Source organism: Myxine glutinosa, chromosome 9, assembly GCF_964187855.1.
Source record: "Myxine glutinosa chromosome 9, kmMyxGlut1.1, whole genome shotgun sequence".
NCBI classification, from domain to species: Eukaryota; Metazoa; Chordata; class Myxini; order Myxiniformes; family Myxinidae; genus Myxine; species Myxine glutinosa.
The window spans coordinates 20,535,258-20,555,254 of record NC_136269.1 but is presented as its reverse complement, the minus strand read 5'-3'; the positions used below and the strand labels follow the sequence as shown (position 1 = coordinate 20,555,254).

The 19,997-nt window shown below is 42.6% G+C and overlaps 2 protein-coding genes across 6 annotated transcripts in view; one reads left to right on the top strand and one right to left on the bottom strand.

Moving 5' to 3' along the window:
* Window positions 1-19,997, bottom strand: part of LOC137416554 (THAP domain-containing protein 1-like) — a 231,879-nt gene that overhangs the window by 32,291 nt on the left and 179,591 nt on the right. The gene's annotated exons all lie outside the window — the stretch shown is intronic.
* Window positions 13,927-19,997, top strand: part of LOC137416552 (sialin-like) — a 101,615-nt gene continuing 95,544 nt past the window's right edge. For 3 of the 4 annotated variants that reach the window (XM_078784167.1, XM_078784168.1, XM_068102186.2), the window contains exons 1-2: window positions 13,927-14,118; window positions 14,213-14,287. In XM_078784167.1, the coding sequence (XP_078640293.1) occupies window positions 14,257-14,287 (31 nt within the window). In that variant the 5' untranslated portion in view covers window positions 13,927-14,118; window positions 14,213-14,256. Of the gene's footprint in view, window positions 14,119-14,189; window positions 14,288-19,997 lie in introns of all 4 variants that reach the window. The other variant, XR_013624507.1, reaches the window with a different exon arrangement.

The window sequence follows — 19,997 nt, the reverse complement described above, 5'->3', positions numbered from 1 at the left end:
GTTTGCCAATGAACACCTCGGCAAAGACCAGCACTTCTGGAACAATGTGCTCTGGACAGATGAGTCAAAGGTAGAGCTATTTGGCCACAGTAACAGAAGACATGTTTGGCGAAAACCAAAGACAGCATTTGACCACAAAAATCTGATACCAACTGTAAAGCATGGTGGTGGAAATATTATGGTTTGGGGCAGCTTTGCTGCATCAGGGCCTGGGTAGCTCACCATCATAGAATCCACTATGAATTCTTCATTGTACCAGAGGGTGCTTGAGGATAATATGAGGCCATCTATCGGAAAGTTGAAGCTCAACCGAAGGTGGACCTTGCAACATGACAATGACCCTAAGCATACCAGTAAATCCACCAAGGAATGGCTGAAAAGAAAGAAATGAAGGGTTCTGGAATGGCCAAGTCAAAGCCCGGATCTAAATCCCATCGAGATGTTGTGGGGGGATTTGAAACGAGCTGTGCATGCAAGAAACCCCTCAAACATCGCACAGCTGAAATAATTCTGCATGGAAGAGTGGGCAAACATTTCTCCCAGTCGATGTCAGAGACTGGTAGACAGTTATAAGAAACGCCTACTTGAGGTTGTTTCTGCCAACGGGGGCAATACCACCTATTAGAGCCAAGGGTGTACTTACTTTTTCCACATGCGAAATTTGCCTTTATGTTTCTTTAAAATATACAATGGACTACAAAATGTAAATGTTTCATGACATTTGTTGTATTATATCACCTTTATCTATCAATATTGTTGAAATGAAGATCAAATAGCTGTATGTTGAAATATGTTGAAAAAGTCAAAACTTTACATGGGGTGTACTTACTTTTTCACGTGACTGTAAATATATATATGCTGATGTTATATACACGAGGTCCTCAGTTAATGTCGTGGTTACTGGTTACTGTACGTCAAATGGATCAATTTATCTAATACGAAATATATTTATCCTGATGACGTAATAGCGAGTTATGGGTAAATAATCAAGAGATTCTTTGAGCCTTGGTATCTAATGATTATAGATATTATAACAAAACAACGTTAACTGCGATGACGTTAAGCGAGGACACCCTGTGTGTGTTCTCTCGAGGTTTTGCATCTGATCAACATTGCCAATTGGAGGGGATTGATGGTCAATCTGTGTTGGATCCCTGCCCATGTGGGACACTGGGACAGTGACCTGCCAGCTATGCGTGCCCTTAAACCTGAGTGATACCCAAATCCCTCTGGGCCGTCAGACATTGAGTCTGGCCGAGGACCAGATTGAAAAAATATGGCAATCCCCAGTGGGACACCAACATTATGGGAAGGTTTTGTTGCGGGATGAATCTGGTGGTGGCTCCCCAAGCATTCTCGCAGAGACGAGGTAGCTCTCTTCAGGCTAAGATTTGGGCACTCTCATCTTAACTCATACCTTTATAGGATAGTGTCACTCTACTGGCACATGTGATACTTGTAGGAAACCCAAAGATGTTTTTTTTTTTTTATGTATACAAGATCGAGGCTCGTGAAAGAGCTAACATTAATCACATAAAAAGTCAAACCGACACATAAAACACAAAAAATAAGGGGAGCGGTAGACAAGATGGGGAGAGAGGGGGAAGGACACAAACACAACATTTGAGAGCAGGGACATCGGGAGAAATGTGGGAGGGGGAGGGCTTGGGGGGAGGTGGGAGAGGTATAAAACACATGAACACTGCAAGGACTTCCAGGAAAGAAGTTGGAATTTCAAAAAAAAAAGAAGAAGTGTATCTGGGGTGAATTAGCGGGGGTAGAAAAGATCAAGGTTTTGGATGGGGGAAGATAAGAGATGGTGGTGAACAGCTGTTTTAAAGGCCTGGAGGGAGTGGGTGGGATTGAATGGGATTGAATTTGAGCCATCTGTTTTCAAAATTCCCTCGAAAGTTCAGTGGAAATTGACAATGACCTAGACATTTTCGATAATGACCATATTTTTGTTTAAAACACCATTACTAGGAGTTGCAATGACCACAAAAAAAATTCTCAAATTTACTATTGGGGGAAATACGTTTTTTGAGGAAATTTCAAAATGGCCACCAATGGGGCTTCATAATGAATAAACTTTTGTTTCGTGAACTCTTTCTGTGCACTAATTTATCAATGATGTTAGAGGCAAAGACAAGCATCGAATATATCGTGTCCCTGTACCAGGTTTGTGGCTAATATATGGTTCATTTAGAAAGTTGTACTTTAAAATATGTTGCACTGAATTCTGCAACAAGTACGTGCCGTACAAATCTTCACATATTTATGAATCTCTCATAATGGTGTAAATTGAAGTCAAACAAGTACAGATACATTCAAAGTACACCGCCCCCGTGCCAAATAATTAAATATCCTCCAGCGCAGCATTTCCGGGGCACCTCTGGCGCCCGGCAATACCGCCGTGCAGCTCATAGAGACTGTATTTGGAGGGAGAGGTGCGCAATAATTGATTGATTAATTGCATAATTAAAATCAAGAAAAGATTATCATAAAATATTTTCTTAATCAATTGGCTAATAGTATAAATAAACCACTAGTGCTTCATCCGCAGATGTATCTTTTAGAAATTTAATTAAATGAGTCATTAATTAAAAATAAAATAATTAATTGATTCATCAATAAATTAATCGATTAAATGATTAATCAATAAATAAAAAATATCCTTGATAGCCACATTACTTGGTCACTGTCATGTCCAAATATTAGCTTCCTAGCTCAAAAGGTGCCTGAGATATTGGCCAAATGAGAGAGAAAATAAATAAATGATTAATAATGAAAATAAAGAAATAATAATCATTAAAAAATTAAATTATTAATCAATTCGGTCATAGAACACATAAACCACCACCATTTCATCAGAATCTGTAACTGGAAAAAAAAAGAAGTCATTAATCGAATAATTAAATAATTAATTGATTAATTAATAAATCAAAAATAGCCTTTGCAGCCAAATCACCTGGTCATTGGCATGTCCAAATATCAGCTTCCTAACTCAAAAGGTGGCTGAGTTAATGGTCAGAAGAGAAAGGAAATTTAATTAATTAAATAAGTACTTAATCGCTAATAATTAAATAACTCCTCAATTAATTGATTAATCAAAAAACAAAAATGCTGTTTTTGACAAAGGACTTGCTCACTATTGTGCCGAAATTTCAGCTTCCTAGCTCAAAGGATGGCTGAGATATAGCCCGGACAAACAAGAAAGCAAGAAAAACAAACAACCAGAGTGAAAACTGAGTACTCCCTTTCAGCGTGCGTCATTGCCGAGCCCCCTTCGGTGCCCGGCAATGACGTTATGCAGCGCCTGGAGATGGCATAGGAAAGGTGCGGTGTACAATATATGGATCATTAATGTTTCACCTTCTAGACATGCACACTCGGAATTATAATGTACTAGCAGAAGTACCCGACATTGTGAGGCGGGGGAGGGGAGAAGAGTGGGAGGGGGAGAGGGGAGAAGAGGGGGGGATGGGGAGGGTGAGGGATGGGAGGGGGGAGAGGGGGGAGGGTGAGGGATGGGGAGAGGGGGGAGGAGGGAGGGGGTAAGGGGGAGGAGGGAGGGGGGGAAGGGGGAGGGGAGGAGGGAAGGGGGAGGGGGGAAGGGGGAGGAGAGGGGAAGGGGGAGGGGGGAAGGGGGAGGAGGGGGGAAGGGGGAGGGGAGGAGGGAGGGGGGAAATGGAGGGGGAAAGGGAGGGGGAGGGGGGAAATGGAGGGGGAAGGGGGAAAGGGAGGGGGAGGGGGGAAATGGAGGGGGAGGGGGGAAATGGAGGGGGAGGGGGGAAATGAAGGGGAGGGGGTAGGGTGGAGGGGGGAGGGAAGGGGATGGCCAGTCAACAATGACGTTGCAGTTCTCATGGTCGGAGAGCAGCACAACAATTGGACATAGTCCTGCATATTCGCAACAGCACGAAGCGGCTTTTGGAGACTCACCGATCCTGTGACGTCCTCCAGTACCGGCGTTGCTGGGCGGGGGAAGGGAGACCCGTACATTCCCAACCCATACATTCGCCCTCTCGACTCAAGCTCACTTGGACAAAAGCCTCGCACTAATTACACCGTGAAGGCCCAATGGTCATGTCTATGCCACAAATCCCTAGCAGAAGTACCCGGCATTGACGGGAGGGGGGGGGGGAGGGGAACGGGGGGGGGGGGGGGGAGCGAGCCCCTTGGCAAAGCGAGCGATAAATTTTTTTCATAGCATCATAGCGTCATAGCGTTTTGTTTTTTTTTTTGTTTTTTTTTTTTTGTATACTGAATCGAGGCTCGTGAACGAGCTAACATTTATTTCACAAACAAATCAACCAGACAAACAAAATATACAAAAAGAGGGAGCGGAAGACAAGATGGGGAGAGAAGGGGAAGCACACAACCACAACATTTGAGAGCAGGGAGAAGTGTGGGAGGGAGAGGGCTTGGGGGCTAGGAGGCGTGGGAAGGGGGGGGGGGGGAGAGAGATAAAACACAAGGGGACCGAAATTAGCGGGGGTAGAAAAGATCAAGGTTTTGGATGGGGGAGGATAAGAGATGGTGGTGAACAGCTGTTTTAAAGACCTGGAGGGTGGAGTGGGATTGAAGAGGGTGAGGGAGTTTGTTCCAGAGGCGGGAGAAAAGAGGAATGAAGGAGTGAAGGTGAGCAGAAAGTCTTGATTTTGGCAGTTTAACCATAAGAGGGTTGCAGGCAGATCTTGTGCGACCTGTAGGAATTTTGGGGGACAGAGCCCAGAGAGAGCTGGGGGGGCAAGGCCAGAGAGGAGTCGGTAGAAGACGGAAAGACCACCAACCTGCCTGCGGTGAGTGAGTGAAAGGCCCTTGGAGTTAGCTTCATCGCGGGAGATTCCAATGATTCTGAACGCTTTGGTTTCAACAGCGTGAAGACGAGCTAGGTGTGAGGCGTTCATAGCGTCATAGCGATTTTTTTTTTTTTCATAGCGTCATAGCGTCATAGCGATTTTTTTTTTTCATAGCGTCATAGCGTTCATAGCGTCATATCGTTCATAGCGTCATAGCGTTCATAGCTTCATAGCGTTTCATAGCGTCATAGCGATTTTTTTTTTCATAGCGTCATAGCGTCATAGCGTTCATAGCGTCATAGCGTCATCACGTGATCGCTCTGAGCGAATCAGCGCCTACCTGCTCTGATTCCGTTGATTCCGTGCGCTGAAATGCGCTGAGGTAAATATGAATAAAAAATATGGATCGTCAAATATTTTGAGTTCGGCCATGTTCGTCCCAGGCTCAATGGCCATGTCTATGCCAAATATCAAGCACGTAAGCCTCTCCGTTTAGGAGACTATCGGTAACATTACACACACACACACACACACACACACACACACACACACACACACACACACACACACACACACACACACACACACAAACTGTTTTATATATATAGATAGCACACCCTGAATTATAATACATATACATATTCATGAACATGTAGCAATCTACCATATAAAACACAATGTCCGTTTGTGTGTTTGTACAGATGTCTGTCCACCTTTGAAAGGGTAGGTTTTAAAGTCCAATCTTTTACCACGAATGTGTGTTCACTACGGTCTATTTTTGAGGATAAGACAAACTCGAAATAACATTTTCCATAAAAGAGTAATTATGTCTCTTCTACGGGAATTGTAGACGGTGTCTTGCAAATCGAGCCTCAAGGGCGGTGCACAGAATTTTTTATTTTTTAAATATTTTTTAAAATAAATACAAGGCACATGGAGATGAAATTCGCTGCACGTGATGTGCAATTCATGGAGACAAAATTAGTGTTTATTTACTTCTGTATGATGTCATGTCTAATAAATAAAGATATAAGCACGCAACTGACACTAGGCCGAGGCTTCAGATGTTGGCACACTCACGAGGCTGCACCGTTGAATAAACTGTTCCAACCAATGATATTTGACAGGCTTTTTACTAGTGATAACATATTACATAAAGTGTATACAGTAGTTGTCTACTTTTCAAACTCCAGGCCCACAACAATGTTTTAATACTGCACAGCATGTTCCAAAAAGACCTGGACAACTTTGGTTGTTAATATATTTAGTACCACAAATGATACAATGATACCCTTTGTTTTATATGATACATAAATTCATAAAGTTTTCTTTATTTTCAGGTCTGGTGGTTTTAATGCAAGATAAAATGGTGAGTCTATAGGGGAAAGTTTAGTGCATTGGATGTTTCATCGAGACAAAATCCGACATGCAAGTTCAATGTAATTTCCATACAAGGTATGGAAGGAATCTGCCATTGTGGACTAGTATCAGAAAGTGGTATAAGAGGTTTAAGGAGACTGAAAGTTGTCAGAAACAGAAAAGTACTGGTCGACCAAGCACAAGTGCAGCAGACGTTGAATGAATGTGTGAATCATTTCAACAAAGTCCCAGAAGATCAATCCGACGAGCATCCAGAGAACTGGGACTACCAACCACCACTGTACACAGGATTTTCCATAAAAGGCTGAAGCTTTATTCCTTATAAGGTACAGATTCTGCAGGAACTCAAACCAAATTACGGACCCCAATGCAATGTATTTGCCTTGGAAATGCTCAGTTGCATAGAGGATTATGAATATTTCCTGAAAAAGGTCATGTTCACAGACGAAGCTTGCTTTCATGTATCGGGGACAAGGTGACAAACAAGTATGTATAGCAAGCATGGATACACCAAGGTGGCAGACCTGCAGGATATTCGTTCTCGGATCACAGCTGCATGCGCACTGGTGGACGCAAACGTGCTAAGCCGAACATGGCACGAACTAGTTAGTGTACCACCTTCATGTCCTGTGCATGACAAACGGAGCTCACATTTAAGTGTATTGATGGTGTGCACAATTTTATGAGTTTCTGTACCATATAAACCAAAGAATATCGTTGTATCGTTTGTGGTTTATCACCTGGTGTTGGCATAATAGTTAGGGTGGCGGGCTTGGGATCTGAAGGTCCTGAGTTCGAATCCTGTTAAATTAACGCCAGGTGGGGTTGACAGCCTGTCCATCCTTCCGAGGTCGGCAAAATGAGTACCAGATAACTGGTTATCGAGAGGCATTGCATCAGCGGAACAGAAAAATGATGTGCTCAGTTTTTGAAAATGATTTATGTATCACAGAAAGTTTTCCAGGACAGAAAAATGATGCAACCAGCAGCCATGTTGCTGCACACGAACCACCACCCACATTTGTGGTTTTAAATATATTAACAACCAAAGTTGTCTCGGTATTTTTGGAACACCTTGTAAAACATGAACGGGTACAACATTGACAGACGAAACACAAAGTTACACTGAAAAAGTTTACATCTAATTTTACGCAATCGTATATTATACCCCTAAATTAACTAATGCATAACCCCTCAAAATAATGTACGTATTATATATATATATATATAAACAAAAGTATCCACGATATGTTGTCTTGAGCCTGGTGTTGGCTTAGCAGTTAGGGTGCCGGCTTGGGATCCTAGGATCCTGGGTTCAAATCCCGGTCGATCATTGAATTAACACCAGGGGGGTTGACTCAGCCTGCCATCCTTCTGAGGTCGGCAAATTGAGTACCAGTTCACTGGTAATTCCCTGTGTGACGCAAGAGGCGACTAACAGGGTTAGCAACAGAAAGGGCATCCGGCCGTAAAACGTTGCTCCAAAAAAATGGGACCATGGTGCTCAAATAAGGCCAACCCCCGCTCTGCGGGGAAAAATGGCCTCCACAGGCGGTTCAAGTATACACTATATGTGCATGTTTCATGTAATTTTAATACTATCATATTGTTTATGTTCATGAAACATCTTAAAATGTTCTGCTTCATCCATTTGTGTGATATCGACTGTGTGTGAACTGTTTTCACATTGTGCACCAAACCTGTGATGAATACATGATGTATAAAAATGTTGTTTGCTCCTGAAAGAGAATTTTATATCAATCTGCAGTTCTGAAGGTGCTGGTGCCTTGTGTGTATAACTGAGCCAACCTCTATTTTGTATCCATAATCCTCCGTAATTAGCACATTTTTAGGTGATGCCATGGCCTGATTTGGTGATGTACTGGAATGCTACGATAAAGAAAATTGATAAAAGTTTGCATATTTTTAATAAAATATTCCATTTTTGAAAGATATATGTTCCAGTAATGAGTAACAGTTATTTAGATTATTATTTTATATCTGTCAGAAAGTATTCACAATATTTTATACCATAAATAAGAGTATTTGTGAATCATTATCATATAAACCTGGAAAACGTATTTTTTACAGTTTTGTTACAGGTCATATACTTTGACCTAATAAAAAACAGGGTTCTCCATGTGTGAATTTATGGAAAAAAAAATCTGCAGATTCAGGACAATCGCATAAAGCATTTCTCACCAAAAAACGGTTATTATCGAAAATGTCCAGGTTGGCCTATTTTCATGTCTATTTTTGCTGAAGTTCTTACGACTGTGTCTGCCAGACCCATATTGAGAAGAATATGTACTGAAATAATTTTAAACCGGTGCAGGCTCATTGAAAGTACACTGCCCCCAAGCCAAATAAATAAATAAATATTCTCCAGCGCAGTATTACCGCCGAGCAGCACAGAGACGGTATTGGGAGGGAGAAAAAAAAAAAAAACCACCTTTAGAGGCCATTTTTCCCCGCAAGCGGGGGTTGGCCTTTTTCGGGAACCGTGGTTGTTGTTGTTTTACGGTCCCCTTTTTGAAGCAATGTTTTACGGCCGGATGCCCTTCCTGACGCCAACCCTTTTTGCCGCCTTTAACGACAAACAGGGAATTACCAGGAATTGGGAGGGAGAGGTGTACAATAATTGATTGATTTCAATCACATTTCAATTATTTCAATCGCACAAACACAACATTTGAGAGCAGGGAGAAGTGTGGGAGGGAGAGGGCTTGGGGGAGAAGGCATGGGAAGGGGGGGGGGGGGGGTATAAAACACAAGGACACCAAGGACTTCCAGGACAAAAGTTGGGATTTCAAAAAAGTGGTTTTGGGGTGAAATTAGCGGGGGTAGAAAAGATCAAGGTTTTGGATAGGGGAAGATAAGAGATGGTGGTGAACAGCTGTTTTAAAGACTTGGAGGGTGGAGTGGGATTGAAGAGAGTGAGGGAGTTTGTTCCAGAGGCAGGAGAAAAGAGGAATGAAGGAGTGAAGGTGAGCAGAGAGTCTTGATTTTGGCAGTTTAACCATAAGAGGGTTGCAGGCAGATCTTGTGCGACCTGTAGGAATATTTGGGGGACAGAGCCCACAGAGAGCTGGGGGGGGGGGGGCAAGGCCAGAGAGGAGTCGATAGAAGACGGAAAGACCACCAACCTGTCTGCGGCGAGTGAGTGAAAGGCCTTTGGAGTTAGCTTCATCGCGGGAGATTCCAAAGATTCTGAACGCTTTGGTTTCAACAGCGTGAAGACGAGCTAGGTGTGAGGCAGGAGCACCAGCCCGGAGGGGAGAGCAGTATTCCATTGAGCTGCGGATGAAAGCCTTGTATGTGGTGAGGAGCTCAGGTGTGCCAAGGAAGGACTTCGCACGACGGAGGATGCCCAGGCGGCGACTGGCTTTGGAGGCCAGATTTGAAATGTGGTTTTCCCAGGAAAGATCATGGCAGATTGGCAGATAGTGAGACCCAAAAGCTTGAGTGACAGAACTTCTTGGAGAGGATTATTCAGAAAGTGGATGGGAGGGTTGTCCAGTCGGTCTTTTTGGAGAGACATCGTAAGAGTGTGAGATTTGTCAGGATTGAAAGACATGTTCCACTTGTTTGCCCAGTCTGTGATTTTGTCCAGGTCTGCAGAGAGTGAGGAGGCTGCAGACTGCCGATTTGAGGGATGAGGAATGGAGCGACAGAGAGTAGAGTCATCAGCAAAGAGGTAGAGAGAATTTTCAAGAGAGTCAGAGAGATCATTGATGAAGACCAGAAAAAGCACAGGGCCCAGAACACTGCCTTGGGGAACTCCAGCCTGAACAGGAAGAGGAGATGAGAGAAACCAATTCAGGGCCACACGTTGACTACGACTAGAGAGGAAATCTGCCAGCCATGTGTGGAGATTTCCAAGGATACCAAAGGAGGAGAGTTTGGTGAGCAGAGCGGGGTGCCAGACCGTTTCGAAGGCACGTGATATGCCAAGGGAGACAGCTCTAATTTCCTGTTTGGCATTGAGGACCTCCATCCATTGTTGAGGAAGCAGAAGCAGCATGTCCAGAGTAGAGTGACCAGGTCTGAAACCAAATTGATGATCAGAGATCAAGCCATTGGAGAAGAGGAAAGATTTCATATCTGAAGCAATGATGGATTCCATGACTTTGCTGATAATTGGGAGAAGGCTGATTGGTCTGTAGTTGCTAGGATCTGTTTTTGCACCTTTTTTGTGCAAAGTGGTGATGTTGGCAGATTTCCAAGCAGATGGAAGATGACCTTGAGCAAAAGAAAGAGTGAAGAGAACAGAGAGAGGGAGTGAAAGAGCGGAAGAACAGGATTTTAGGACCCGTGGGCTGATGCCGTCAGGTCCAGTTGCAGAATCAGAGTCGGGGCTTGACAGAAACTTTTCCACCTTTTCAGGAGGAAAGGACACAGAGTCCAGGAGCAGCCGGATACGACTGGGTATGGTGGGTACAGAGAGGGATGGGTTTGGGACACAAGATTTAGAGGCAAACACAGAGTTGAGGCATTCAGCTTTGTCACGTGCGGAGTCAGCCGTGTAGCCATTTGAGGTGAGGGAGGGGATGGAGGGGGAACAAACCAGAAACAGATTTGACCAGACGCCACCAGGATTTGGAAGAGGGAGACAGATAAGAGAGTTCGGTCTTGAGAACGGAGAGCTTTTGTTTCCTGGCTCTCCTGTGGGTGGACACACACTTGTTTCGGGCTTTGTGAAAGGAAATTAGATTTCCTTCCGTTGGATTTGCTTTCCAGGAGACGAAAGCAAGTTGTTTCTGGGCAACAGCCTCACCACAAGATTCCGTGTACCATGGACGGGAGGAAGGGTATGACAACTGAAGACGAGATGGGATAAATCTGTGCATGAGAGAGAGCAATTTACTTTGGAAGAATTCCCAGGATGAGTTGATGTCAGAGGCGGTAGAGATGGGAGACCAGTCCAGATGATTGATGGCTGCTTGAAGACCGTGCCAGTTGGCCTGAGTGAAATGCCAGGCTCGTCGACGCTGAGGAGGCTCTCTGAGAATGGTCAGAGAGATGTCCACTTTAACAAGCACATGATCAGATGAGCCGATTGGAGCAGAAGAAGAGCAGCAGACATTTTCAGGGAAGTTAGTCATAACCAAGTCCAGAAGAGAAGATGCTCCGTTGACTGAGATCCGGGTCGGGAAATTGACAGATTGTGTCAGTCCCAGTGAGTCGCAGAAGTCCTTTGCTGAAGAGCCATGGCTGGTGAGAGAGTTACCCACACCCAGCCAACTGGCATGGTGACAATTGAAATCACCACATATGAGGAAGAGAGAGTTGGGATGGGTAGATAGAAGTTGGTCCATATTATCAGACAGCGAGATGTAGATGGAGTCATCACTGTTCGGTGGACGGTACAACACACATATGAACAAAAGGTGGGAGCGAAGGGGAAGCCGTAGCCAAAGGTATTCCTGGGGGTGAGATGGAGAGAGGGCAGTGCAGGGCGAGTGAGGAAGAGAGTTTTTTTTATAAAGATAGCAACCCCACCTCCAGGACAACGCTCAGGTCTATCATACTGGAGGAAGGAGTAACCTGGGAGAGATACCAAGGAATCAGAGACATAATGAAGGAGGAAAGTTTCTGTTAAGCAGATCACGTCTCGTTTGTCAGAAGCAACCTGTATGGAGAGATCAGTCAAGTTTGAGCGAAGGCCCTGGATGTTTGAGGTCCATACCGTTGATGAAGAGGAAGGGGGAGCATCGGATACAGAACAGGGGGGGGGAGCGGTAGGGTAAGATGTGGAAGAGGAGGAAGTGGTAGGGAGAGCTGTTGAAGGTGTGTCAGAAACGTCAGAATAGCTTGGAGAAAGGGAAGAATGGGGCAGACAAAAGGTTTCATGGTGATTGGGTGAGGCACAGCGAGGTGTTATTTGAGGAGGGGGAAGAGCGAGGCAGAAGGTTGGGGGAGATGAAGGTGAAAGTTGGAAGGGGGAAGAAGCCGGGAGGACGCTTTGAGTATGAGGGGTGAGAGGGGAGTCTAGGAGGGGAGGAGCGAGGGGGAGTCTCGGAGGGGAGAGGTGTGGGGGGAGTTTAGGAGGGAAGGAGCAAGGGGGGAGATTTGAAAGGGATGGGTGATGTGGAAGATTTGGAGGGGAGGGGCAAGGGGGAAGATTTGGAGGGGAGGGGTGATGGGGAAGATTTGGAGGGGAGGGGCAAGGGGAAAGATTTGGAGGGGAGGGGCAAGGGGAAAGATTTGGAGGGGAGGGGCAAGGGGGAAGATTTGAAAGGGATGGGTGATGGGGAAGATTTGGAGGGGAGGGGCAAGGGGGAATATTTGAAAGAGATGGGTGATGGGGAAGATTTGGAGGGGAGGGGCAAGGGGGTAGATTTGGAGGGGAGGGGTGATGGGGAAGTTTTGGAGGGGAGGGGTGATGGGGAAGTTTTGGAGGGAAGGGGTGATGGGGAAGATTTGGAGGGGAGGGGTGAGATTGGATTTTAGAAAGTGTACGATTAATGGGAAACGAACATTTATTGCAAAATGAGTTTCTTGTGACCTTCGAGTCAAAAATACGTTTGAGGACGCTGAAGGAGGGGTGGAGTGCAGGAGAGTTTCGGGAATGTAGAAAAGAGGAACTGTAAGAGATGGAATTTTTTTTTGGAATGAATAGATTTGGTGAGCAAATCGAAAGCATCCTTTTATAGAAGAAGAAGAAAAAGGTGTTATATTATATGACAGAATACAGTACTTCAGGTGAAAGTTTAAATATTTTTAAATTGAGCAGTGAAAACTGTCTGGGGAAATGGAAAATGGAAATGGGGGTGAAACACGTGATCAAAGAACGAACAAACAAATAAGAACAACGAATAAACGAATAAGAACAACGAATAAGAACAGAGAAGGAAATTTTTTTTTTGGGTTTTTTTTTTTTTGAGTTGACATTTTAAACAAGGAAGTATGGGGTGAAAGACTGGGACAAAAACAGAGAATGAAAGTAATTGCAGCGCAATCGACGGACTGCTGAAAGAAAAACAAAGCCTCAAGGTCGGACACAGTAGCCTACTAGGCCTCAAAATACGCGACACGAATTAACCGACGATTTTGTATACATGTATGAAAGATTAACACCGAGAATCTTACTAAAGACACACTATAGGTACACACACCGAAAGATAGATACAGTTTCGACAAAAACACAATTGTGAAAAATTACTTAACTTCGAAAGCGTGAGCGCATAAGCTTCGAAAAGACGTGACCTCCAATCTTGCGCATCCATCTTGTTCTTCTTTCTCCCTTTCCTCCTCCCCTCCCCCCCACTATTGTTTTTGATGGTCACCATAAAGTTTCTCCATTTCCCCCACCATTGTTTCTGATGATCAACATAAAGTTTCTCCATTTCCCCCACCATTGTTTCTGATGATCACCATAAAGTTTCTCCATTTCCCCCCACTATTGTTTTTGATGATCACCATAAAGTTTCTCCATTTCTCCCCACTATTGTTTTTGATGATCACCATAAAGTTTCTCCATTTCCCCCGACTATTGTTTTTGATGATCACCATAGAGTTTCTCCGTTCCCCCTCCCCCCCCCCCCCCACTATTCTTTTTGATGATCACCATAAAGTTTCTCCAGTTCCCCCCATTATTCTTTTTGATGATCACCATAAAGTTTCTCCTTCACACCCCACTATTCTTTTTGATGATCACCATAAAGCTTCTCCATTTTCCCCCCACTATTGTTTTTGTGTACCCATGAGAAGCACGCTGATCTTGTGAAGGAAGAATTGATGTGAGGAGTCAGGAAAGAAGTCTTGGGAATCGTGTCGGAGTCGTCGTGGTTACTTGGCAGGGATGCACTGGTAAGTGATAGTCGGTGAGTGTAGTGTGTATATATAGCATTGTGTGTTGTGGACCATGGCAGTTATGGGGGTTAAAGTATCACGTATGGCGTCGTCACACAAGTGATTCTAGTTACAGTAAAAAGTGAGTGAAATCTACACACATTACGTCAATTACGTTACATTACGTCATTATTAAGTACGTCACATTTACAGTAAAAAGATTCCATCGTGTTCAGACTCCAACTCCAGCACAAGGATCTCCGAGGTGCAGGATTGTGTGATGGAAAGTGCAAAATCAAATACTTCAACTGGTAAGGATGTACCAATTTAATTTGTTAAATGCCAACGTGTACCTATTGTTAAATGCCAACGTGTACCTATTGTTAAATGCCAACGTGTACCTATTGTTAAATGCCAACGTGTACCTATTGTTAAATGGCAACGTGTACCTATTGTTGCTAAATGTCAATGTGTACCTATTGTTGTTAAATGTCAACGTGTACCTATTGTTGTTAAATGGCAACGTGTAGCGATTGTTTTTTAATGCCAATGTGTACCTATTGTTGTTAAATGCCAACGTGTAGCGATTGTTGCTAAATGCCAACGTGTACCTATTGTTGTTAAATGTCAACGTGTACCTATTGCTGTTAAATGCCAACGTGTAGCGATTGTTGTTTAATGCCAATGTGTACTTATTGTTGTTAAATACCAACATGTACCTGTTGCTGTTAAATGTCAACATGTACCTATTGCTGTTTAATTCCAATGTGTACTTATTGTTAAATGTCAACATGTACCTATTGCTGTTTAATTCCAATGTGTACTTATTGTTAAATGTCAACGTGTACCTATTGTTGTTTAATGCCAACGTGTATTTATTGTTGTTAAATGCCAACATGTACCTGTTGCTGTTAAATGTAAACGTGTACCTATTGTTGTTAAATGCCATTGCATACCTGTTGTTGTTAAATGTCAACGTGTACCTATGACTTGAAAGTTGAACAGCATTTGCATATTGTCACTAAATTGGGAAAACAACTATTTTTGAGGTCAAAAGGTCAAAGGTCAAATCAAAATCAAACTTCTAAAATCAACAATTTTCATATGAACTAGATCAACAATCTTCGACGTCACTGCGTCGACCGATATACCTCCGTCCACATGATTACATCATTATAATACTTGGACCAAGTTTGATTTAAATCCATTCAGCTGTTCTCAAGTTATCACATTTTTACCTACCATGACCTCTGACCTCTGACATTTGACCTTTGGCCCCAACATCTAATCAGTTAATCTTTACATCATTATACATATCTGTACCAAGTTTGAATTAGATCCCTTTATCTGTTCTCAAGTTATAGACCTATTACAGACTTTGACCTTTGACTTTTGACCTATTGACTCCAAAATCTAATCAGTTCATCTTTACATCATTATACATACCTGCACCAAGTTTGACTAAGATCCCTTCTGGCATTCTCAAGTTATTGTGGTAACAAAAACCTATCACGGACGGACGGACAGCTGGATGAACAACCTGTAAACATAATGCCTCCGTCAACTGGCGGAGAATGCACAAAAATCAATTTTAATGTGAAAAAAATCATCAATTTTCATCTGATTAACCTGAAAATTAAAGGGCAATCCCATAGTGCATCACTGAATTGGGAATCCAACTATTTTCGAGGTCAAAAGGTCAAAGGTCAACTCGAGGTCAAACTTCTAAAATCATCAATTTTCATGTGAAAAATAACCAATTTCCATCCGATTGACCAAACTATGTTTACGATCGTCAATTTTAATCCTAATGAAATGGACAATTTGATGTCTCCATGGCAACCTTTTGTGGAGGACGTGGGTGGCTGGGAGTGGGGGGGGGGGGGGTAGGGGAAAAGGGGTGGATTTTGCAAGTATCGTGCTCTGCATGACGTCTTTCTTGTTTTAATCGTTCAGGCATTGATGCTCCACTTACCTTGTGCTGTCGTTTTAGAGTCTTTAGACTGTCATTTGTGCCTAATTCAATTCACATGTTTGATGCTAATGTGAAAATAATGTGATGCACCCTTTTTGAATTGAATTGCTCGTTGATGAAAAATTGACATTTCATGTGGACAAAAAAAATAACCATGTGGCAAATAACCATGATTTTAGGCTAAACCCCCTTTTCAGCCTCTCATATGGGGCAGATCCGGATAGGGAGCACAACCCCATGAGACCTTAATATTCTGATGTATCGCATCAAATTTGGTCCATATCGGTCATGTTGTTTGAGAGGGAAATATGTTTCAGTGAATATGAGGGATTAGGGGAGGGAGGCTGCAACTTAAGGCAACTTAAGGCAACTTAAGGTTAAGGCATGGTTTATCTTCAATCTGTATCTGATACAGTCATGGAAACGTTCACGGCATGTGGGTTAATGTTAACCAACAATCTGGATAACTGTGTACATAGTGTAACATAGTTAGATAGATGATGTGTCTAATTCCAGGTTCATCTAACTATTCCTATTTGTAAAATTATTTTTGTACTTTGTTGTGTGCAAGACCAGCAACCTACGGGGCATTCGAAATGTTATGGGAGTAGGGATTTGTTACCATATTATAAACTTTCATTTGTGATTGCTATGTGCCATTAGCTTCATTAATCTGACTAGCAAGGGCACCCGCCCTATGGGCGGGGCTTCAATTGGGAGGCCGAAATGAAAAGGCAAAATATCAGAAATTGAAGGCTTTTTAATTTTAAACGATTCATATCATATCACGTCAACGTTAAATACGTTAACGTTACGTTCAATAACGTTAAATCATATCACACGCGAATCATCAAAATCTAAACAGTATTTGTAGAATTTCAACAAAAGCCACATCACTGTTCATATCGGTAAATATTATTCCATCGTGTTTGGGAAAATTGGAAAAAAAAATTGAAAAACAATATAACCTCTTTTATTCCAGGAGGTCCCAGGATTACCCACCCAAAATATCGTTGCGATCGGTTCAGCCGTTTTTGCGGTACCTGGGAACAGACAGACAGACAGACAGACAGACATTTGGTGAATTATAGTAAGATGCACAAAATGATTATAATCGAGAAGATTAATGCTCATAATTATTGATCTTATTAAAATTGAGCATCAAGGTGTCATCAAATTTTTATGCAAGAATATGTCAGCGCCAAAAGAACACAAATGCGAAGCACGAGGGATCACCAACACCGAACACATTTTGCACCCAACCCTCAGCCATGCCTGACTCCCTCTGACTATTACCTCTTTCAACGTTTCAAGTTGAACCTACATGGCCACCAGTTTGCATGTGATGAGGAAATGACTGAGAAGGAGCACTGAAGTCAAGGGACACCCCATTGAAACAAAACAACAACGAAGGAACCTTGGCCTGTCGCACTATATTTATGAATATCTCCTGCGAAGAACATTTTGAATGTCCCTTGTGCATGGTTTCGTTATTAGGCTTCGTAAGTTAAAACTTCCTTTCAATTCTCATTTGTAGGAGGGATGTGGAAAATGAAATGAGTAACTAGCTGAGTAATCTTTTTCTGTGCAGCTTGCTTCATTGTACAGAACTACAACACGTTTATTCACTAAAAAAATTTCTCCTTGCTAAAGTGAAGTTGCTGTGAATAACTATCACCAAAATGCAATTACCTAAACATATACAGGGTGAGTCATAAATCCCAGAACACGGTTTTGCCTGCTCATACAAGATTTGTTTAAAGCATGTATTTATAGTTTTATTCTTTCCAGGTAATCTTACGATAATTCACCAAATGTCTGTCTGTCTGTTCCCAGGTGCTGCAAAAACGGCTGAACCGATCACAACGAAATTTTGGGTGGGTAATCCTGGGACCCCCTGGAGTAAAATAGGCTATATTGTTTTTCAAATTTTTTTTCAAATTTTCCAGTTTTTCCAAACACGATAGAATAATATTTACCGATATGAATGGTGATGTGGCTTTTATTGAAATTCTACAAATACTGTTTAGATTTTGATGATTTGCGTGTGATATGATTTAACGGATGTTTATATAAATCGTTTCAAATAAAAAAGCGTTCAATTTCTGATATTTTGCCTTTTCATTTGGGCCTCCCAATTGAAGCCCCGTCCGTAGGGCGGGTACCGTTGCTAGTACAAATAATACACGAAACCAAAATGGCAGACACCAGTCTGTAGGGCGGGTACCGTTGCTAGTACAAACAAGCATTCTGAGTATTGCGCTGCAATACGTGTCCCCTACCAAAGTTCAAAGTGCCATAACTTTGTCAAAAATGATCGAATATGCAAATTTATACATGGTTGATGCTGGTTTTCAAACTTCATCTGAGGTATGCTGAGACATATGTGTGTCACGCCTCGTTGATAAGCCCGCAAGGTCGCTCCGTGGAGCAGCCTGCACGTATTGCACTGTGTGAATTATATAATTACCAACTCACGGTCTGAGGTAACTCGGCTAAAAATTATCCGATTTGCACCAAATAAAGTTCATGAATGGTTGCACAGACCCCTACTTCTCACTAAAAGGGGAAAAAGAATGTAAATCGGAGTTAAAATAAGCCGGCAAGGTCGCTCCGTGGAGTGGCCTGCACGTATTCAACTACCGTATGTGTGAATTATATAATTACCAACTCACAGTCTGAGTTAACTCGGCTAAAGATTATCCAATTTGCACCAAATAAAGTTTATGAATGGTTGCACAGACCCCCTACTTCTCACTAAAAGTGGAAACAGAATGTAAATTGGAGTTAAAACAAGGAATATTAACAGCTTTGACTTACCGCACTCCAAATTATAGTCCGGAAAACTGTTGGGGAAATTACCAAAGTTCAAAGTGCCATAACTTTGTCAAAAATGATCTAAACGTCGTGAGGTTCGAACTTGATCTGCAACTTATCATGAGGAAACCTTGTACCAAGTTTGAAATCATTAGCGTTAAGAGTTTAGAAAAAAAAGTCTGGAAAACTGTTCTTTGCGTGACAGACTGACAGACAGACTGACAGACAGACAGACTGACAGACAGACAGACTGACAGACAGACAGACTGACAGACTGGCAGACTGACAGACTGACAGACGGAGGGACGGAGTGCAAACCTATAGTCCCCTCCGGTGTACACCGGTAGGGGACTAATAATACACGAAACCAAAATGGCAGACACCAGTCCATTTAGTGGAAGAGATGCTCGTGAATTGGTACCATGAGAGGAGAAACACAAAGAAGATGATGTTACAGGTGCAAGAAGACTTCGAGGAGCATTTTGGAAAACAAGCACCGTCAAAATAAAATCTTAATCTTTGGGAAAAAGGCATTCCAGACTGGAAGTGTACTCGACAGGAAGCACAGCGGACTCCCAAAAATGTGTGATTTTGGGAATTCAAAACATTAAAGCATCCGTTCTCAGATCTCCGAAAAAAAGTCATTATGGAAACGTTCTGCAGAGTTGGGTGTTTCGTATTCATTGTTACATCGCACAATGAAAGAAGACCTTCACACGAGACCAGATAAACCCACTGTCATTTGTGAATTGTCAGATGCAGATCATGAAAACAGGTTGACAGCTTGTGACAGTAGACGGTGGAGAAAAATTATCTTGTGCCATGACAACGGCGGACGTCATACGGATGCACTCTATGTTTAAGGAAGTATTGTAATTGTTGTATTACTGTAATATGTTATGAATACTCCTGTTATTATGAATTTCTGTTATTACTTTTAATATGTTATTATTCCTTGTACTTATGACTCGCCCTTACAGTCACTCCCTTTGGGATTATTGGGATGTTTTGCAATTATTCTCCAAAATTTACATGTGTGAACATTTGGTTTCCCGCTACTGTCAACAAGAAACAATTTTGGTGGAAAAACATGGCATTGCGAAACATAACTCTGCTTGCGTTGTGGAGTAACAAAATGGGAACTGAGTGGGTTGATTGAAACTAATGTTTAACTTTCACAAGATTAACTCAACAAAATTTGTATTAATGTGGACTCACACACTCACTGA